The sequence below is a fragment of the Lagenorhynchus albirostris genome, chromosome 10, assembly GCF_949774975.1.
Source record: "Lagenorhynchus albirostris chromosome 10, mLagAlb1.1, whole genome shotgun sequence".
Lineage (NCBI taxonomy): Eukaryota > Metazoa > Chordata > Mammalia > Artiodactyla > Delphinidae > Lagenorhynchus > Lagenorhynchus albirostris.
This window is the reverse complement of record NC_083104.1, coordinates 41,546,052-41,568,791: the sequence shown is the minus strand read 5'-3', so window position 1 is coordinate 41,568,791 and position 22,740 is coordinate 41,546,052. Positions and strand designations below refer to the sequence as shown.

Sequence of the window (22,740 nt, the reverse complement as noted above, 5' to 3'; positions counted from 1 at the left end):
ATGTCCCTGATTTTAGGAAATACACGATGAAGTACTTAGTAGTAAAGGGGAATCAGGTCTGTAACTTATACTCAAATGATGCAGGAAATAAACCAACATGTTTACATAAAGATAAAGAACAATAAGAAATTCCCTGGCGGTACAGTGGTTAAGACTCCACGCTTCCACTGCAGGAGGCGCAGGTTCAATCCCTGGTGGGGGAACTAAGATCCCACATGCCACGTGGCACGGCCGGAAAAAAAAAAACAAAGAGAGAGAGAGAGAAAGAATGATTAAAACGTTTGTAGTAAAATACTGATAACTGGGGAATCAAAGTGAATGAGTACCGTGCACTATTTTTACAACTTTTCTGTAAGTCTGAAATGATTTTAAAATTGAACAGTTCTAAAAATGACACGAAGTAAATATGGCAAAAATGTTAGCTCTTAAATCCTGGTGGTTGGCAAATGGGTTCCATTATAGTCAGTATTTTTTCCTCCATAGAAAGAAGTCCCTAATAAGAAATACAAAAATTGGAAAAAAACCAAAACAAAACACCACCTTATTAACAGAAAGCAAAACAAAACAAAGAATGCTGGACTTGAGTTTAACTCAAGTCTAGTACCCTGGCCCTGCTGCCTGCCAGCTATGTGAATCTAGGCAAGTCCCTCCACTCTCTGAGCCTGTTTCCTCAGCACCTTGCTCCTGGAACAGTTGTGAGGATGCAGTTAGACAGTGTGTGAGTGCCGTACTGGTGTAGGAAAAGAAAACACAGCAAAGCAACCTTTCCAGCAAACCTTACATGGACGAGCCTTCGCTCCCTCTCTTACTGGCCTCCACGATAACTGTATCTATGAGAACATATTGGGGAAAAGCCCACTTGCTCCCCACTTGCTCCCACACCAAGCCCCTTAACACATCTGAAAACCTTGGGTTTCACATATGCGTCTCCACTGACTCATGCCACCTGGCCAGTTAGGTTATTTTAAGGTTGGAGCCTCCAGATGCTATCGCTAGTCACGATTCAACCAAGTCTGTAAAATTAGCAAGGATAAGAGTTGCAAAGCTACAGGTAATTTACTGCATGAGCAAAACTGCTTTGAGTAGACTGGTGGCGAGCTTCAAAACTTCAAACATCTCTTTCCGCTCTTTTCAACCAAGCAATTAATTCTTCAAGGTACCTGGCAAACGTCGGCCAGGCAGCATCCAGGTCATAGCCCCTCGATGCCAGGTCAAACTGGATGTCGGTCAGCTCGTAGAGTTGGCCCACGATGTCAGAGCTCAGCTTTGGCTTCAGAAAGGGGCTCCTTGCGTAGTACCAGTCACTGCAGGGAAACACAAAAAGGGGTCAAGTACAGGAGTACATAAAGAAAGGCAAGAAATCAGTCCTCCCAGTAAGGCTCTACCTCATCAAATTCCAACTCAGATAACTAAATTAATTAAAGACAGACATACACATACACCCCAATTTGATTTTCACTGCAGGAGCACATAACTCTCAAATAAGTTTGCTCTTCTTCAGGGAAATTACTGAAATGAATTATATGCTTATTTATTATTTATACCATACCTATTTCCAAATGAATGTGAGAAACCTTAAATCTGAATTACTGTCCAAGAAAAGGCAGTTGTAGGGGAAAGAACACTTTTTTTTTTTTTTTTGCGGTACGCGGGCCTCTCACTGTTGGGGCCTCTCCCGTTGTAGAGCACAGGCTCCGGACGCGCAGGCTCAGCAGCCATGGCTCACGGGCCTAGCTGCTCCGCGGCACGTGGGATCTTCCCAGTCCGGGGCACGAACCTGTGTCCCCTGCATCGGCAGGCGGACTCTCAACCACTGTGCCACCAGGGAAGCCCCAGAACACTTCTTTTTTCAAAGAAAAGCTTGTCTTCTATCCCCTCCAGAGAACTCAATACAGGACACTGAACTCACTGCTAATTTCTGTCCAGACACCAACATAAAAGCCAAGGAACAAAACATCTCCATTTGGAAGTGGTAGTTGTTTCACTTCACGTGAAGCAATAAGAATTAAAAAGACAACACTGATGAGTTTAATGAGCTACTCGGCTGAACTGGGATACGCTGGGAGTCAAGCTGTTTATGACAGTTTTCACCAAACATCACAACAAAATAACCTTCAAATCAAATGTGCAAAGGTTCTCAACTCACATGCATTCACAAAGCCTGGCACATGCAAGAGCAATACACATTTATGCAAATCAATCTTAAAGGGGACAAAATGAAACAAAGTATTCCCCCACAATGGTCTTCCTTTAATTCAGAAGTATTTCTTTTAATTAACTGGAAGAACACTCCAGAGGTAGAGGGGAGGCAGAGCTGGAAAAGGGATGCCGGGCGAGCCAAAGAGGTTCAGCTAACTGGCAGCTGGTCTGCGGCTCCTAATCTGACACCCTCTCCCCGCCTTACACGCTCAACCTCACCTCTCCCTCCTCCTTCCCCTCCTGCTGAGGCTTCAGCACTAGGGGCACAAAGGCTCCCAATCTGGTCACTCATCACAATCCCCAGGGAGCCCAGACCCATGGGGCGGGTGCTGACTCAGTGTCTCAGGTGAGGCCCCAGGCTCGTTGGTGTTAAAAACCCCACAGGTGATTCTGATGAGAGGCCAAGGCTGCAACCCACTGGTCCAGGGTGACCAGTGGGGTCTGCCCATTAGTGCCAGCACCAAGGACCTGCCATCCACCAGAGGAAACTACCTGGCATTAGGAGTTCAGAGACCTAGACCCAAGCTCCTGCTTTCTGCCTCAGCATCAGTGGGGCCCAGAGAAAGGCATTTGGCCTCTCTGAGCCTCACTTTCCTCACCTGTGAAAGCTCAGTGCTACCTGCCCAATGTGCGCCAAGGACTGTGGTAGGGAAGGGGAGAGGAGGATGACAGGGTGTGTCCCTGCTTGTGCCAGGGTGTGACACAGACAGGCACTGCTGCTGTGGCTGTCATTACTATTGTTTAGTTTATCACATTTATTTGAGGTCTTCTGAACTTGTTTCAGAGATGTTATACACTTTAATACATGCTGAAAAGTGCTGAAGAATTGTTCACTGCAAAAACAATAATTTAAAAAGAAAAATATACATAATCCTATCCTTTATCAAATCATGTTCTCATATACTTTTTTTAAAATAGATCTTTATTGGAGTATAATTGCTTCACAATACTGTTAGTTTCTGTTGCACAACAAAGCGAATCTTCCACGTGCATATAACATGTCCTCATATCCCCTTTCTCTTGAGCCTCCCTCCCATCCTCCCTATCCCACCCCTCTAGGGACATTGCAAAGCACGGAGCCGATCTCCCTGTGCTAGGCTGCTGCTTCCCGCCAGACAACTATTTTACATTCGATAGTGTATATATGTCGATGCTACTCTCACTTCGCCCCAGCTTCACCTCCCACCCCATGTCCTCAAGTCCATTTTCTATGTCTACCTCTTTATTCCTGCCCTGCAACTAGGTTCATCAGTACTTTTTTTTTTTAAGATTCCATATATATGCATTAGCATATGGTATTTGTTTTTCTCTTTCTGACTTACTTCACTCTGTATGACAGATTCTAGGTCCATCTACCTCACTACAAATAACTCAATTTTGTTTCTTTTTATGGCTGAGAAATATCCATTGTATATATGTGCCACATCTTCTTTATCTATTCATCTGTCGATGGACATTTAGGTTGGTTCCAAGTCCTGGCTATTGTAAATAGTGCTGCAATGAACACTGTGGTATATGTCTCTTCTGGAATTATGGTTTTCTCAGGGTATATGCCCAGTAGTGGAATTGCTAGGTCATATGGTAGTTCTATTTTCAGTTTTTTAAGGAACCTCCATACTGTTTTCCGTAGCGGTTATATCAATTTACATTCCCACCAACAGTGCAGGAGGGTTCCCTTTTCACCACACCCTTTCCAGCATTTATTGTTTCTAGATTTTTTGATAATGGCCATTCTAACCGGCATGAGGGGATATCTCATTGTAGTTTTGATTTGCATTTCTCTAATAATTAGTGATGTTGAGCATCTTTTCATGTGCCTGTTGGCCATCTGTATGTCTTCCTTGGTGAAATGTCTATTTAGGTCTTCTGCCCATTTTTGGATTGGGTTGTTTGTTTTTTTGATACTGAGCTCCATGAGCTGTTTGTATATTTTGGAGATTAATCCTTTGTCCATTGTTTCATTTGCAAATATTGTCTCCCATTCTGAGGGTTGTCTTTTCGTCTTGTTTATGGTTTCCTTTGCTGTGCAAAAGCTTTGAAGTTTCATTAGGTCCCATTTGTTTATTTTTGTTTTTATTTCCATTACTCTAGGAGGTGGGTCAAAAAAGATCTTGCTGTGGTTTATGTCAACAAGTGTTTTTCCTATGTTTTCCTCTAAGAGTTTTATAGTGTCTGGTCTTACATTTAAGTCTTTAATCCATTTGGAGTTTATTCTTGTGTATGGTGTTAGGGAGTGTTCTAATTTCATTCTTTTACATGTAGCTGCCCAGTTTTCTCAGCACCACTTATTGAAGAGGCTGTATTTTCTCCATTGTATGTTCTTGCCTCCTTTGTCATAAATTAGGTGCCCGTATGTGTGTGGGTTTATCTCTGGGCTTTCTATCCTGTACCACTGATCTATATTTCTGTTTCTGTGCCAGTACCATACTGTCTTGATTACTGTAGCTTTGTGGTATAGTTTGAAGTCAGGGAGCCTGATTCCTCCAGCTCCATTTTTCTTTCTCAAGATTGCTTTGGCTATTCAGGGGTCTTTTGTGTTTCCATACGAATTGTAAAATTTTTTGTTCTAATTCTGTGAAGAATGCCACTGGTAGTTTGATAGGGATGGCATTGAATCTGTAGATTCCTTTGGGTAGTATAGTCATTTTCACAGTATTGATTCTTCCAATCCAAGAACATGGTATATTCCATCTGTTTGTCATCTTTGACTTCTTTCACCACTGTTTTATAGTTTTCTGAGTACAAGTCTTTTGCCTCCTTAGGCAGGATTTTTCCTAGGTATTTTATTCTTTTTGTTGCAATGGTAAAATGGGAGTGTTTCCTTAATTTCTCTTTCTGATTTTTCATTGTTGGTGTATAGGAATGCCAGAGATTTCTGTGCATTAATTTTGCATCCTGCAACCCTATGAAATTCATTGATTAGTTCTAGTAGTTTTCTGGTGGCACCTTTAGGATTTTCTATGTTTAGTATCATGTCATTGGCAAACAGTGACAGTTTTACTACTTCTTTTCCAATTTGGATTCCTTTTATTTCTTTTTCTTCTCTGATTGCTGTGGCTAGGACTTCCAAATCTATGTTGAATAACAGTGGTGAGAATGGACATCCTTGTCTTGTTCCTGATCTTAGAGGAAATGCTTTCAGTTTTTCACCATTGAGTATGATGCTTGCTGTGGGTTTGTCATATATGGCCCTTATTATGTTGAGGTAGGTTCCCTTTATGCCCATTTTCTGGAGGGCTTTTATCGTAAATGAGTGTTGAATTTTGTCAAAAGCTTTTTCTGCATCTATTGAGATGATCATATAGTTTTTATTCCTTGATTTGTTAGTGTGGTGTATCACAGTGACTGGTTGGCGTATACTGAAGAATCCTTGCATCCCTGGGATAAATCCCACTTGATTGTGGTGTATGATCATTTTAATGTGCTGTTGGATTCTGTTTCCTAGTATTTTGTTCAAGATTTTTGCATCTATGTTCATCAGTGATATTGGTCTATAATTTTCTATTTTTGTGGTATCTTTTTCTGGTTTTGGTATCAGGGTGATGGTGGCTTCATAGAATGAATTTGGGAGTGTTTCTCCCTCTGCAATTTTTTAGAAGAGTTTGAGAAGGATCAGTGTTAGCTCTTTTCTAAATGTTTGATAGCATTTGCCTGTGAAGCCGTCTGGTCCTGGACCTTTGTTTGTTGGAAGATTTTTAATTACGGTTTCAATTTCATTTCTTGTGATAGGTCTGTTTATATTTTCTAATTCTTCCTGGTTCAGTCTTGGAAAATTGTACCTTTCCAAGAATTTGTCCATTTCTTCATGGTTGTCCATTTTATTGGCATATAGTTGTTTCTGGTAGTCTCTTATAATCTTTGGTATTTCTGCAGTGCCCGTTGTGATTTCTCCTTTTTCATTTTTAATTTTATTGCTTTGCGTCCTCTCCCTTTTTTTCTTGATGAGTCTGGCTAAGGGTTTATCAATTTTGTTTATCTTCTCAAAGAACCAGCTTTTACTTTTAGTGATCTTTGCTATTGTTTTCTTTGTTTCTATTTCACTTATTTCTGATCTTTATGATTTCCTTCCTTCTACTGACTTTGGGTTTTCTTTGTTCTTCTTTCTCTGGCTGTTTTAAGTGTAGGGTTAGATTGTTTATTTGAGATTTTCCTCGTTTCCTTGAGGTGACATTGTATTGCTATAAACTTCCCTCTTAGAATGGCTTTTGCTGCATCCCATAGGTTTTGGGTCATTGTGTTTTCATTGTCATTTGTTTCTATGTATTTTTTAATTTCTTCTTTCATTTCTTCAGCGATCTCTTGGATATTTAGCACCGCACCGTTCAGCCTCCATGTATTTGTGTTTTTTACAGTTTTTTTCCCTGTAATTCACTTCCAATCTCGTAGCATTGTGGTCAGAAAAGATGCCTGATACGATTTCAATTTTCTTAAATTTTCTGAGGCTCCATTTCTGACCCAAGATGTGATCTATCCTGGAGAATGTTCCATGTGCACTTGAGAAGAAAGTGTATTCTGCCACTTTTGGGTGGAATGTTCTATAAATATCAATTAGATCTATCTGGTCTATTATGTCATTTAAAGCTTACGTTTCCTTATTTATTTTCTGTCTGGTCCATTGGTGTAAGTGGGGTGTTAAAGCCCCCTACTATTATTGTGCTACTGTCAATTTCTCCTTTCATGGTTTTTAGCATTTGCCTTATGTATTGAGGTGCTCCTATGTTGGGTGCATAAACATTTATAATTGTCATATCTTCTTGGATTGATCCCTTGATCATTATGTTGTGTCCTTCCTTGTCTCTTGTAACATTCTTTATTTTAAAGTCTATTTTATCTGATATGAGTATTGCTACTCCAGCTTTCTTTTGATTTCCATCTACATGGAATATCTTTTTCCATCCCTTCACTTTCAGTCTGTAAGTTTCCCTAGGTCTGAAGTGGGTCTCTTGTAAACAGCATATATATGGGTCTTGTTTTTGAATCCATTCAGCCAGTCTGTGTCTTTTGGTTGGGGCATTTACATTCAAGGTCATTATCGATATGTATGTGCCTATTACCATTTTCTTAATTTTTTTTTTTTTTTTTTTTTTTTTTTTTTTGCGGTACGCGGCCCTCTCACTGTTGTGGCCTCTCCTGTTGCGGAGTACAGGTTCCAGATGCACAGGCTCAGCAGCCATGGCTCACAGGCCTAGCCGCTCCACAGCACGTGGGATCTTCCCAGACCGGGGCACGAACCCGTGTCCCCTGCATCGGCAGGCGGACTCTCAACCACTGCGCCACCAGGGAAGCCCTTGGTTTTGTTTTTGTGGGCCTTTTTCTTCTCTTGTGTTTCCCCGCTTAGAGGAGTTTCTTTAGCATTTGTTGTAAAGCTGGTTTGGTGGTGCTGAATTCTCTTAGCTTTTGCTTGTCTGAAAAGCTTTTGACTTTGGCATTGAATCTGAATGTGATCCTTGCTGGGTAGAGTACTGTTGGTTGTAGGTTTTTCTCTTTCATCACTTTAAGTATATCCTGCCACTCCCTTCTGGCTTGCAGAGGTTCTGCTGAAAAATCAGCTGATAACCTTATGGGGATTCCTTTGTATGTTATTTTTTGGTTTTCCCTTGCTGCTTTTAATATTTTTTATTTGAATTTCATTTTTGTTAGTTTGTTTAATATGTGTCTTGGTGTGTTTTTCCTAGGGTTTATCCTGTATGGGACTCTGTGCTTCCTGGACTTGGGTGACTATTTCCTTTCCCATGTTAGGGAAGTTTTCAACTATAATCTCTTCAAATATTTTCTCAGACCCTTTTTCTCTTCTTCTTCTTGGACCCCTATTATTTGAATGTTGGTGCGTTTAGTGTTGTCCCAGAGGTCTCTGAGATTGTCTTCAATTCTTTTCATTCTTTTTTCTTTATTCTGCTCCTCAGCAATTATTTCCACCATTTTGTCTTTCAGCTCACTTATTCGTTCTTGTGCCTCAGTTATTCTGTTACTGATTCCTTCTACTGTAATTCAGTTATTGTGTTGTTCATCTCTGTTTGTTCGTTCTTTAGTTCTTCTAGATCTTTGTTAAACACTTGTATCCAACACTCAATCCATGCCTCCATTCTATTTCCGAGATTCTGGATCATCTTTATTCTCGTTACTCTGAATTCTTTTTCAGGTAGATTGCCTATTTCCTCTTCACTTATTTGGTCTTGTAGGTTCTTGCCTTGCTCCTTCATTTGTGACGTATTTTTTTGCCATCTCACTTTTTTTTTAATGAGTGGGATTGTGCTCCTGTCTTACTGGTTGTTTGGCCTGAGGCTTCTAACACTAGGGTTTGTAGGCTATTGGGTAGAGCTGGGTCCTGGTGCTGAGATGAGGAGCTCCGTGAGACCTCACTCCAAAGAATATTCCCTGGGGTGTGAGGTCCTGTTAGTCCAGTGGTTCAGACTTGGAGCTCCCACTGCAGGAGCTTTGGCCCAACCCTGGGCTCGTGAACCAAGATCCCGCAAGCTGCCTGGGGCAGCAGGAAAAGAAAGAAACATACAACAATAGCGAAGTAAAAAATAAAATTAGACTAGGAAACTAACAGATATGTTAGGAAAAATATAAAAATAAAAATATAGATGAATCAACAACCGTAAGGTACATTAGTACCACAATAGTAAAAAAGAGGAGGGAAAAGAAAAAAAATAAACAAAAATTTAAAACAGGGGGGGAAAAGGCCTTGCCTGTGGAGGGTGGGGCCTAAGCAAGGGTGAGGTTTGGGTGGTGGGTGGGGCCAATGCTCAGGACCCACAGGGCTGGAAAACACCCTGGGGGCTGTTGGGGTGCAGCTTAGGCTCAAGGAACAGAAGGGGCCCAGGCATGCTCCCCACCCCTGGTCTCAGAGGGCAGGGGACCTCACCTGGGAGCCCAGCAGGCTTCTTGGACGCCCAGCAGTCTTCCTGGACTCAAGTTGGCAGGGCAAATGCCCTCTGCTCCTCCTGGGTGGTCCCTCCCACCTGCCTCTCCTGATCTCCCCGGCCTCAGGGGCACTGATCCTGTCTGGCCTCCACTTCTCCTCCCTGCTCAGTCCCCCTACTGGTTCACTCTGGCGTTTCCTCCCATCTCCTTGGGCATCAGAGTCCCCCACCAGCGGCTGGCAGGCACCCTAGCTGTGGGGAGACACTAATTCTGCGTCTTCCCACACCGCCCTCTTGACTCCGCCTCCTCATGTTCTCATATACTTTCTAATTCTTTTATATATATTTTTGTAATTTCATTGTTGCCATTAGGATAGATAAGATTTGCATTCTTTTTCATTGATTATTATATTGTTATTTTCCTTGTTGCTATACAGACTTCCTTATTGCAATTTTATTTATTTATTTGGCAGGCAAAGAGTGAGTTTATTAGCATAGGAAACTTGTGAGAGATACAAGTGGGCAGGCAAGGCAGCGCAGCAGCCCCAAGAACAGAGTAGGCTACATTTTTATAATCAAAGAAAAACTGGGGAGGGGAGACCACCTCTTCTTCACTCTTGGGCAGCTATCAAGGCTTACATAATTAGTTCCTCCTTTAACCCTATACAGTCTAACCTGGACAGTCATGGTGCTACTTAAATCATATTTATATTAGCAAAAGGGTGGTAACATATACTAAAATATGGTAATTCATCTCAGGTTTTGGTATACCTTATTGCAATTTTAAATGATGCCTTGTTATGTCATTTAAAATAATTTGCTGTAATTTTTAAAAATAAATTCATTTATTTATTTATTATTTTTTCTTTTTGGTCGTACTGTGTCTTTGTTGCTGCACGCGGCTTTCTCTAGTTGCGGCAAGTGGAGGCTACTCTTCGTTACCGTGCACGGGCTTCTCATTGCAGTGGCTTCTCTTGTTGTGGAGCATGGGCTCTAACGCATGCAGGCTTCAGTATTTGTGGCTCGTGAGCTCTAGAGCGCAGGCTCAGTAGTTGTGGCGCACGGGCTTAGCTGCTCCGTGGCATGTGGGATCTTCCAGGACAAGGGCTCAAACCCGTGTCCCCTGAATTGGCAGACAGATTCTTAACCACTGTGCCGCCAGGGAAGCCCTAATTTGCTGTAATTTAACAGCCTCCCATCATTGGACATTGATGGCTTCCATCTTGTGTATTGTAACTAGCATCACCATTTTTTTTTAAATTGAAGTCTAGTTGATTTACAATACTGTGTTAATTTCAGGTGTACAGCAAAGTGATTTGGTTACACATATACATGTACATATCTATATTCTTTTTTTTATTCTTTTCAATTATAGCTTATTATAAGATATTGAATATAGTTCCCTGTGCTATACAGTAAATCTCTGTTTATTTTACATATGGTAGTGTGCATCTGTTAATCCCATACTCCCAATTTATTCCTCTCCCCACTTCCCCCTTTGGTAACCATAAGTTTGTTTTCTATGTCTGTGAGTCTGTTTCTGTTTCATAAATACGTTCATTCATACTGTTTTTTAGATTCCACATATAAGTGACATCATATGATATTTGTCTTTCTCCATCTGACTTTAAGTTGTATCGTTATTATTAGTGAGGGGACTTTGGGTCATTTCTAAATGGTGTGGGGTAAAGCCCAGCACTGTCATGTATTTACCTGGTCACTTTGGTGTTCATGAAGCACTGCTGTAAGGTGTCGGCCAACCTCTGGTGCACCAAGGAGTAGCGAATAAATGCTCTTCCCTTTCCCAGAGATGTTCGGAGCTGGAAAATGTAGATAAAATAGAAATGAAGAGCTGTTAGCCTAACTCCAAATACAGGCCTCATGGATGGCTGACAAAAGCAGAAACAAAACAGGGCAGAAAATGTCACCCAATCCTACCCTACACATAACCTTCACTTACGTCCCTCAAAGAACACAAAACATTTGAGAATGTCACCCCACAGAGGGAGGCCTAAAGTGGGTGGACGTCTTGCAGGCCTCCATCTGAGAATAATCTGTAGACTCCAGCATACGTGTCAAGGAAGATACAGTCACGAAAGGCTCAAATATCTACTGTGGATTCTACCGGAATGTCATTCTTCCTCCTCTGCTCCATCAGAATCCCTGGGTTTAGAGTCAGAGATGAAACAGTCTGACTTAATTTGGAATATTTACAAAACAGCTTGGAGGTAAATGAAGGGCTTCTCATACCAGAAGTACACTTGAAGAGGAAGAGATGGTCTCAGTTTAGCTAATGCCTGGGCTTATTTTTGAAGTTTTGGGAGAAGAGATGCAGGGGAAGAGGCCTAAGGGGCTTGGCTGGAGCCCATGTGGAAGGGGCAAGAGAGAGGAGGGCAAAAGGCAGAGGAGTGTTAGGGGGACTTGTGATGGATGTATAACTGCCTCCTCTGTGTCCTCGTGGAACCATCACTAAAATCCACATATCTGTCAATGCTTTCCTAGTTGGATTTATTTTCAGCTATACCAACACACTGCATTTAGTCAGAAGGTGCCCAGGGGGCGAGGGCAGGGGTGTTTCTAGGTGGCCCAGTTACACTGAAGTAATGAAAAATGGGTGTGGTTCTGTTTCAGGAAGTCTGAGGTGGACGGAGGGTCCAGGTGCAGGCCTGTCTTCAAAAACTCTCCCCACAGTGCCAAAACATGGCTTCTAAAGAGGTTTCTGGAAGCTTGTTGTGATGGTGGTGGGGTATGCTGGTCACAGACTCTGGCCCTAGTTGCCAGGATGGACCATGGGCCATGTAGATCTGATCAAATTAGGATTCATGCTCCCAATGTTTCAGCCCCAGAAGCTCAAGATAAGTAGGCAGGAACTCAAAACCTCTCAACCTACCACATGCACCTGTTCTCAGGTGCTGGCTCTGAGCAGGGTAAGCCAAGACCCATTCCCTCCTCACCTCTTCAAAGGTCAGAAATGTTTAACTTGGTGGTTGGGGGAAGGGACGGTAGTGGTTTGACCAAAAGATGGTCCTAATCCTCCATCCTATTAAGAAGCCAGCCATGGTGCTGGAATGAGACAGGAAACATGAGGTATGACCTCAAGCACCGGCACATTCATGATGCTATAAACATCCCGGTACCCAGCACCTTTTAGCTCAGAGCTATATGCCTTCTCATTGCTGACTCGAGGAAATGATACCACAATATGAAGTAGTTTTAAAAAATAAGAAGGTGTGAAACCTCAGAAGACATTTATGTAAGAGGCTGTAAGACATTTTTTCCATGTGAGTTTTGTGGGTTTGGGGTATAGCCAGGAGGTCTGGAAATGAAGGTGGGCAGCAGCCTGACGTGGCTTTATAAAAACCACCATGGCACGTCCGTGGGGAGTGTATCAAGACAGATGCCCAGGGGAGAATCTTGATGACATCCCTATGTCCAAATGCTTTTCCACTGATAAGTGAGGTGAGAACAAAGTGTTCAGTGGTGATAACCAGGAGACCCAGGCAGCCGAGAACAGCTGAGCAAGGCATCCTGAAGTGAAGTGTACTGGCCATACAAATGCACACCCACACATAGGCCCTGCAGCATCTAAAAAGAACCCCACATAACAGCCCATGTCTGTAAGCTCCCAAGGGAAGGGCTTGTTTTTTTGTTTTTATTTATTTTTGGCTGTGATGGGTCTTCGTTTCTGTGCACGGGTTTTCTCTAGTTGAGGAGAGCGGGGGCTACTCTTCTTTGTGGTGCGTGGGCTTCTCATTGTGGTGGCTTCTCTTGTTGCGGAGCATGGGCTCTAGGCATGAGGGCTTCAGTAGTCGTGGCGCACAGGCTCAGCTGCTCCACGACATGCGGGATCTTCTCGGACCAGGGCTCGAACCCATGTCTGCTTCAGTGGCAGGCGAATCCTTAACCCCTGCACCACCAGGGATGTCCTGGGGCTTCTCCTTAGTAATAAAATGGCCATTGTAACAGCATTTAGAACATTTAATTTTTTGAAGGCAAAGAGTTGAGGCTACATTTTAAATCAGGCCTATTAACTGAACTGATTATATATGTAAAAGGAGCTATTTTAAAAGGTCTTTTTAGGGACTTCCCTGGTGGCGCAGTGGTTAAGAATCCGCCTGTCAATGCAGGGGAGACGGGTTCGAGCCCTGGTCCAGGAAGACCCCACATGCCATGGAGCAAGTAAGCCCGTGCACCACAACTACTGAGCCTGTGCTCTAGAGCCTGCGAGCCACAACTACTGAGCCCACATGCCACAACTACTGAAGCCCGCACGCCTAGAGCCCATGCTCTGCAACAAGAGAAGCCAACACAATGAGAAGCTCATGCACTGCAACGAAGAGTAGTCCCCGCTCGCCGCAAATAGAGAAAGCCCGCGCACAGCAAAGACCACCCAACAGAGCCAAAAATAAAATAAATAAATAAATAAATTTATTATTTTTTTAAAAAAAGGTCTTTTTAAACATCCTTTGGGGAAGGGAACAGTAATAGTTCCCTTATACTGCAAATGAATATACTGCATAGCCTTGTTGGGTTTTTTTGTTTTTGAACTTTTTGAGATCATGGGTCCACTTTCATCATCCACTTTCTTAATTTTTGTTAGCATCTAATCAGAACTCATTGCACTATACTGAGAAGCGATACAACACTTAATCATGCACCTGAATGTCCCACCAGGCAAGATCTCATGGGACGTATCTGTACTACCTGGACATTAAACCAACTCCTCTGAGCCAGGATCTTTCCTCATTTTCTCAGCTGTCAGAAGGTACAGCTGGTGGAAAATGCCCAGCCCTCAGGGTCCACGTGTCTAACACCATCATTCGCTATAAGGAGAAACCCACCTGGCTCCAGCTGGCACGGCCAGGGAGTTCTTCCCAGAGCACCTGACCCTGTGGCCTTTGCGGAAGGCTGGCCAAGGAGCATGTCTGCCAACTTCAAAGGGACCTTAGACTTACTCATGAGATACTGGAAAGAAAGATGAAATATACAAACCCTTTAGGCCTCCTGCCTCAAATCTAGGGGATTACTTGCTCCTTAATGCACAAAGTTCTTCACTCCCAGATGGACTAGGCTAGTGTGTGTGTGTGTGTGTGTGTGTGTGAGAGAGAGAGAGAGACAGAGAGACAGAGACAGAGAGACAGAGACAGAGAGACAGAGTATGCGCGTTGTTGCTGATCTGGAGTTTTGTAAAACAGCAAAGCCACGGCATTCTGCTCTTGAGGGGCTCAGAACTTAATGTGCGAAGCTGCTTAGTTGTCTCTCAAGATCCCACATCACTCTTCATTTTAAATCCAAGTTTCCTGGGCAAATCATAGGGAAAGTAGCCTAGCAAACTCTAAGAATTTTATCTAAGAAACCGATTCTTTTAAAAAAGGTAAAGGTGTCCTAGGCTGTACACCTCTCGGGGGCACCATGAGCAGACCACAATGTGAGCAGCCCACCCTGTTAGGTTACATTTGGGTTGGGGTCTAATACAGTCAGGACTGAGCCACTCCTCGGCTTGGTAAACGCTCACCTAGGTGGCTTCCCAGGGCTCTCAGTGGGCACTGCATATACCTGGACTGGATTTCTTTACTTCCTTCCTACACGTAAACCCTCACTTCCTCACTTGGCTGTCTGCAGCAAAGGTCTCTGTGAGAGAGGTTTAAGGCAGGCAAGGGAAAGAGGTGAGGTCCCTGGCTGCTCTGCTTACCTCTGAAATAGACTTGACGAATCGGATCCCGTCATTGGCTCCTTTCACCTTGGCCAGGCAGGCACAGAAGTAATCCCAGTAGTCCTTCTTGTTGCCCAGGAGGGTGGCCTTCTCTTTCTGATCAAACTGGGCAGGGAAAGGAGAGTGAGGACGTCCAAACCCACTGCTATTTATCCCACCATTTAAACGATGAATAATGACAGCTTCTTAGTTGCCTGGCACTGGGCAAGGCCCTTTATTGGCATTATTTTTATTTACTGGTGAATGAGGGGGTTTTCGCCCTCAATTTACAGGTGAGGAAACTGAGGCTAGGAGAGGTTAAGTAACTAGCTCAAGGTCATACAACTAGTGAGGTTCAGGAATAATAGGCGCCCAAAGGGACCTCTGTGCATAGAGTTGGGTGGAAGACACCAAAGGTGCTATTAAGACATGGTAAAGAAACTCAAATGAAAAGTTTTAAGGGTAACATGAAGAGTGTTAATGATGTCTTGACATAGGGAAATGTGTTAGTGACATTTTAACCGTTACTCAATTCAAGTTTCAATACTGTTTTAATATACATAGAATAAATCCAAATAAATGTCAGCCATGAGCCATTTCAAATCCAAAACTAAAATGGGCTGAAAGAAAAAGCGCCCTATTAATAGTTTCATAATGTAAAACAAGAGAACCAGTTGAAAAGGCATGTGACCAAAAAAGAGGGGATATATGTATACATACAGCTGATTCACTTTGCTGTACAGCAGAAACTAACACAACATTGTAAAGTAACTATACTCTAATAAAAATTAAAAAAAAAAAAAGGCATATGAAAGGTGAGCCTTCAATACACTGAGACACCTCCTCCAGTGGGCTCTCATCCTATACACGTTGGTGGGAGGTAAAATTGCAAACTTATGGTGTTCAAAATGATAGAGGATATCTTCCTATAACGTAATGTTCTATAGCATTTTTTTTATTATAAAAATTTGCATACATTGTTAGGACAACTGGATAAAACAAAAAAAAAGAAAAGAAAAAATTATAATGCCTACACCATCACCCTAAGATAACTTCTGTTATCATATTCGTCCATTTCCTTCCTGCCTATTGTAGTTGCCTGTATTTTTCCACATCTGCAGAGTTCTCTAGATCTGTGCTTCTTGAATCAAGCAGACATAAGCATTACACTGTAAACATGTTAAAAGAAAACTTCCTGAGCTGACCTCAGAGATCCTGATTCAGCACATCAAGGTGGGAACCAAGAATGCACTTCTAACCGGTTCCCAGGTGATGCCGATGCTGCTGGTCTATGGACCACACTTTGAGGAGCGAGGCTCTAAAACAGGGGCCTCTGGATAATCTTCAGAGGGTCCGCATACTCCTAGAAAATGTGTGATTGCATGTGTATGCATGTGTTTGGGGAGAGATTCCATAGCTTTCACCGGACTGCCAAAGGGGTACGTGACTCCCCCAAAGTTAAGATCCCTGCTATACAGAGAGACCTTGTGACCTGCATTAAGATGACCTAAATCTCTGAAGAATGTTCTCGATTCCCAAAACCATCCTGAGGGGCAACATTCTGATTCCCCAGAGGATCACACTTGGAGGCTGGGGATGGCTCTGACCTTCAGTCTAACCAGGAGGGCTCAACGGCTGCACTGAGCTTTCAGAGCTGCGTCCTGAATGTTGATGAAGAAGCCAAGAGGGAGACAAGAGACAATAGAGCAGAAATCAACACATGACAGGAGTCACTTACTTGAAGGAGATACTCAAGTTTATATGAAAACTTATGCAAGCTGGTGCTGTCATCTGTGACGGGTTCCCCTGCTTCCTTAAATTCTCTGCTTAGTTCTGTCACAGCATCTTTAAGACAACAAACAGGAGCATGTCACCAGATGGAGACTGGCCTCCGAGAGAGCAGCGGGATGGCCCCGGGGAGCAGCAGGCCTGAGTGGCCCATGACGGCAAAGCACCGTGCACACGTGGAGCACCACATAAACATCCATGGGTGGGAACTCCAAGTCAGAAGGTGCTAGGATGTCCTGAGAGCCCACAGGTACTTCACAACAGCTCACTGACTGGGCACATTTCTTGGTCATCCCTGTAGGCCCACCATGTAGGCCTTATCATTTGCGAGTAGTATTTCGTCAGAAATGTCTGCTGTGCGGATAAATCATACAGCAGTCCCCTAATACTGACTTCCTGAGAGCTTTATCCTCTACTCCAGCCATGTTTCTTGTTCTTCACTGTAACCCCACTGCTCGGTACAGTTAAGTCCAGGTTTCCAGAGGACCCAGAATATGCAGAGGTCATGATGACAATGCCAAGAATGACACCACCACCTGCTTCTGTTAACTGAGTACTGGCTAGGCACCAGGCCTCTGCATGTTCTTCTCATTCAATAGAGCATTGTGAGGCAGGAATTGCTTTATCTCAACAAATCTAAGATGCAACTGATTTTAAGATGATCCCAAATCCAGAGCTGTTAAAATGTGAAAAAAACGTAAATGCACGGTAGAATTGATGAAAGCTGGCATTATCATCCCCACTTTACAGACGAGGAACTCACGGAGAGGTCAGAGCCAAAGATCACGGGTGGCAAACAGTGGAGCTGAAATGAGAACCCTGGTTTTCTCAGGGGCTCTCTGACCCCAGAGCTCACCTCTTAACTTCTAAGACGATTTACCTCCCAGTGTAGAAAAAGAGGAAAAACCCCTTTGACTCTCACTCACAGCCCTGCCGTGGGACAGAGGGACTGTGAGAAGTTGCGTTTGGTTTAGACACTGAGAAAGATGTCCCCAGCCGAGATGGCTGGGACATGCTGCACAAAGCTACCTCCTCTGACAATTCTTGAAAGAAAAGGAACCCCTAGCCACTGCTCTCAAACACCATGGTTAGAAAGCAGACCTGCCAGGACTGAAGCTGAGCCTGAGCTGCTAAAAGTTAATCAACACTGACTCCTCAAGCAAAGGTCAGCAAATGGCAAAGACATGTTCTTGGGACTGAGTCTCACAACAAGTGACTGTGGTCTGGTGTGTCCTACTAGAAGTGTCTGCTGTGGCGGCACTGACAGCCGGCAGCCAGGGACCAGGAAAGACACACAGCCTTCCTCCCCCACCCTCAGGCTGGGGTAAAGCTCATAACCTGACCTGGGAACTCCTGAAATTTTGAAAGAAGGAGCCTTGGACGTGGAATATGAAATTTCCAGCTCTAATCTCTGATAATTACCAACAGATGAAAAGAAAGGGTCTTGAGAAAGTGTGGTGCCTTTTAAAAATTCCCACCAAAGTGCTCTGAGGGCTGGTTATAGGACATTGAGATGGCCTTGGGATGTGGGGCATGACAGACGAGGATAGCACATGGGGTGGGAAAGGGCAACTGAACAAATTCTGATGCCTGTCCTCCTCCCTGGATCAGGAGCTCTGCCATGGGCTCCTCTCTTCTCTCCAATAAGGACCCAGACTCATCCTTGAGAACCAGAGACTAAAACAGAGAGAAGATGGCTTACTTTGTGGAGAAACCTCTGAAGACCAGGCACAAACTCAGATCTGCAGGGACTGTCATTTTACTTTCTGTGTGTATGTGTGTGCATGTGTGTGTGTGTGTATAGATTTAAAAAGAAAAAAGCCATCTCCCACATTTTAGCTGGATGTAGACTGGTGTGGTTAAGAGCACAGACCCTGGCACCAGGTGTGTGTGCAAACCCAGGCTCTGCCTGACTGGATGTGTGACCATAGGCAAGTCACTTAACCTCTCTGTGCCTGTTTCCACATCTGCAAAATGGGAATAATAATGGTCCCTGCCTCACAGGACCAAACGTGAGGACTCAATGAGCTATTATTATCTGTGAGACTCGTGCCTGGCACACATGAAATGCCATGAAGGCCCAAAATACTACATAAACAGGAGATACACCTGAGAAAGTGATTTTTATCTCATCGATATTTGCCTTCACAATGAAGACTGTTGTGTCCTCAACTAACCTGGGTATGAGAGACTGCAGTCGGTTATCACTGTGTCTGAGCAGTTAGGAACCTGCACCTTGAGTCTGTCAGGAGAGTGTCACTGGGGTCCCCATGACACGGAGGAAGGAGTCAGCTTCAGACTGTGTTGTAGCAAATGTGCTGGTGCTCCAGAGAGGCTTACAAGACCTGCCCTGGTGATTCATGAGGGACGGAAAACTTGCCAAAATTCTCCCCTTGGGACGTCACCTGAAAGGGTGAACCTGGGCCCTGGACTCCACAGCCAGTACAGAACACAGCGGGCTCCTCCCGAGCCTGCTCTCTGCACACGCACCCCCGCCTGCCTTGCCTTTGTCCAGTGAGCCAAGGCCCACAAGTCTCTCTCATTGGGCAACGTTGAGCTCAGGGAAGTCTGGGGGGCAGCAGGCCCAGAACTGGAGTGAGTCCCACCCGGAACCAGGTGGAAGAGCAAAACAAGCAAGATGGGTGTCTCGTCTTCCTGCTTAGAAGGAGGCAGAATATCTCTGCAAATGAGCCAATTCCGCCGTCTCCCAGAGACTCACAATTCAAAGACTTAACGGGTGGTTTGAAAACACAAACACACACACACAGAAATCAGACCCAGAGCCAGAAAGAGGTATTTGATTTTGTTTACAAAGTGCCTTTACAGTGCCTGAGAGGAGGGCCAGGCAAGGTCTCCCAGCCTTAACAGGGCAGACATCTGAGCCCCAAATATTTCAATATGACGTGTCCCGAGGGCTCCGATTACTCTCGGTGTAAACACAGATCACAGGGCTAATTTCAGCTGGCAACAGCAAAAGCACAGTCACAGCTCTCTCAACACCAAGCTCGGTGTGCCCTGCAGCCAAGCCGTACCTTGCAAATCGCGGATGATTCTCTGCAGCTGGCTCTCCACGCTGGTGGACGCCATGGTAACCGGGACCGTCAGGGGCCGCCTTTCCTGGCTGTGGGCCTCCTGCCTGGGGCCGCTCAGCAGTGGTCAGACGCCGAGGTGGCACCTGCACAGGAGCGGTCACAGACACAGTTTAAAGACAGCAGTAGAGGCACACTGCTCTGGGCACAAAGTCGCCCCATCTGGGCATCTTCCCTCAATGGGAAGGGCTTGACCTTTCTGTGTGGGCCTTGCTCTGTGGGCATTCTCTGATACACTTATGTTCAGACACAGGGACCTGGTTGGGAGCTTCAAAAGAAGCAAGATCAACTAAATAGCATGACCTATTCTTTCTGAGCTCCCCTCCTAGTCTGCCCTTAGGCAGGCCTGCCGCACTTTCCACCTTTAAAAACGCTTCCCAGTGGCTCCCCCCACCCCCCTACACCAAGGCCAGAACCAGTCCAACCCCGCTCACTGACCTGCTAAGCCTAAGGTGCCACCACACCAAATCGGCCATCTCCTCCAGGCCGGGCCCTCCCCCCTCCCCAGGCAGCGGTGGAGGCCTGAGGCTGAGGACACGTACCCTAAGGGCTTCCGGACCAAGGAGAGCCTGGCTTGCCTCTCAGGGAGGTCTGCAGCCTCCAGCCACCAGAGTCCCGCTCGGCTTGGGAGGGCAGACACCAGGGGCCGTCAGGGGCCTGCGCAGCCCTCAGGACCAGTCAAGGGCAGTCTCTATTTTAAGCTCGGTTACAGTTCTCTCACGGCTGGTGAGTCCCGAGTTACCATCGCTACTTGGGCAGCTGCTGAAGTGATTTAAGGACACAGAGGTGGCTGGAGACCAACAAAGAGGAGGAGATACGAGCAGCAACGGAAGGAGGTCTGGACACGCACTTGGACACCACCATATTCTCCCTTCAGAACCTCTAACCCTTTCCTTAGATGTCTGCTGCAAAGGCGTAACATTTGCTGGCAAAAGCAGTTGGCAAGACTAGAGGTGGCCTTAGTAGCCACCCCTTAGACGAGGGCCTGCTGCGCACTGGGCCTGTTAGGTGCTTTACACACTCACTCATTTTAATTCTCAGCAGCACCCTGGGAGACAGATAACGTACAAGGGAGAAACTGGCATACAGAGAAGCTGTGCAACTTGTCTAAGGCCCCGGGCCAGTAGGGAGGGGAATCGTGATGTGAACTCTGGTCAGTCTGAATTCAACCCCTTTGGCTCTACAACGGAGCCACTGTCACTACAGCAAATGTCAACCACTTCCACTGGCTTCTAGGAACTGCCCGGAACTCCAGCGCCTCTCAAATGTGCCACCACCTTGAGTGTTTCAAACATGAACTGGTCCTCACTCTCCCACCACGCTCTTCGCCCTACTGCTCTAGGAGACAAGGCAAGAAGATCCAGGGGGAGAAATGGTCGCCAACCTCAAGTTCCTCCAAATATTTACACAAGCATTCCAGGTCAGCCTGAGGCCTGGGGAGGGCCTGTCATGGGGCAGATATGCCAAGGCCTGTTTTTAACTCACAAGCCAGTGCAGCTGTGAGTCAGTGAAAACAAGGCCCAAAGAGGGCTTCTCCAGCCTAGGAGGAACTAGACAGGTACATACCTGTACCACACTCCCAGTAATTCGTGACATGGAGCGCCAGAGAGTCAGGGCATCCACAAAGACTCCGCCCAAGTCCCTAGCAAGTGCTGGCACCTGCCATCACAGACACCAAACCGAGGGTGGGTGTGATTTACCAGAAGCCAGCCTGCCCATCCCTGGGCGGCTCTCTAGGTCAGCTGCTGAACACAGAGCCTGAGCAGGGACCAGCCAGGGCCCTAGAGAGCAGGAGCCCAGGATGGGCCAGACTTCTGCAGGGGCTCTGCTGCCTGGGCAGACACTTGGCTCCTCCCCCAGCGAGGAGGAGAGGACCAAGGATCATCACTGTCAATGCACAGCTGTCCCGGCACCACACGGTCAAGTGCAGCCTGGGGATACTGGGGCAACAAGGCACCATCCAGCCCTGGAGGAGCTCGGCTGTGCACCAAGAAGACAGACAGAAAAGCATCCAGATATGCGGATATGGCAGAAGAGGTCCATGCAGAGACATGAATAAAAAGTTATGGGTACTCAGCAAGGAGAGGGAATGAACCAGGGATACACACAACAAATGATGTTTGCCGAGTGAAAGAAGCCAGACTGAAAAGCTACCTACTTTATGATTCCATCTGCATCCTGTTCTTACAAAGGCAAAACACTGGGGGGGAATCAGATCCATGGGTGCCAGGAGCTGAGGGGGAAGGGAGGGTTTGACTACAAGAGAGTATGCAGAAATTCTGGTGGGCAACTCTACTCTGTGTCGTGATTATGGTGTTGGTTACATGACTGTATATATTTGACGAATACATATTTGTCAAAACTCACATACTGTACATCTTATCTCAGCAAACAAAAGAGCAGCATTGGTATGAATTTAGCAAGATGCAATGGGACCTGAGGAAGGGAACTTTCCTTCTGCTGGGGGAAGGGAGAGGATGGTGGACACTCTCAGTAATGGCAACTTAGTTGGGTGATGAACAGGAGGTCATCGAAGAGACCTGAGGAGGAAAGGGCACCAGGGTGGAGGGCACAGCAGGTGTAGAGGCTGTTTCTCTACCTGCACTCCCCTTATTTGACTATGGTCACCAGAGAGCTTTGTACCTTCGGGAAGAAATAATCTTGTAAGAAGATAACCTATACCCCATGAGTCCACTGGGTCTCTGTGTTTACTCACTTAAAACTAGGCTGAGACTCGCAAATGACAGAGAGGGCGGAGCCTGGAAAGGAAGCACTAACGACAACAGATTCTTAGTCATCCAGGCTCTGGCTGGGACAACGCATGAACTATAAGACCAGCTGGATTTCCTAGAAACCAGCCCTCTTTGGAGCCTGGCACAAGGGCAATAGTGTCTGTAAACCAAACTGGCATCTTGGAATGACGAGCCTGAACAGGTAGAAACATGCTCCTTCAAGACTTCTTGGCACTCTGGTGAAGCCGCAAGTGTCAGCCCGAGCCCAGGAGGCCTTCTCCACCTGAGCCTCGGCGTGCCTCCCTCCGCTGAGGCCAAGTTCCCAGGCCACCGGGTGAGCTGTGCCCAACCACTGATTACACAAGTTGATTTTC

At 45.3% G+C, this 22,740-nt stretch overlaps 1 protein-coding gene across 7 annotated transcripts in view; it reads right to left on the bottom strand.

The window, feature by feature from the left end:
• The window catches only part of FYCO1 (FYVE and coiled-coil domain autophagy adaptor 1), an 86,021-nt gene that overhangs the window by 56,701 nt on the left and 6,580 nt on the right, over window positions 1-22,740 (bottom strand). For 2 of the 7 annotated variants that reach the window (XM_060162170.1, XM_060162169.1), the window contains exons 1-6: window positions 20,177-20,347; window positions 19,578-19,720; window positions 16,496-16,602; window positions 14,758-14,883; window positions 10,779-10,885; window positions 1,161-1,304 (exon numbers count right to left, since the gene is read on the bottom strand). In XM_060162170.1, coding sequence (XP_060018153.1) covers window positions 1,161-1,304; window positions 10,779-10,885; window positions 14,758-14,883; window positions 16,496-16,602; window positions 19,578-19,632 — 539 coding nt within the window. In that variant the 5' untranslated portion in view covers window positions 19,633-19,720; window positions 20,177-20,347. Of the gene's footprint in view, window positions 1-1,160; window positions 1,305-10,778; window positions 10,886-14,757; window positions 14,884-16,495; window positions 16,603-19,577; window positions 19,721-20,072; window positions 20,348-22,740 lie in introns of those variants that run through there. The other 5 variants (XM_060162163.1, XM_060162168.1, XM_060162165.1 and 2 more) reach the window with 4 other exon arrangements.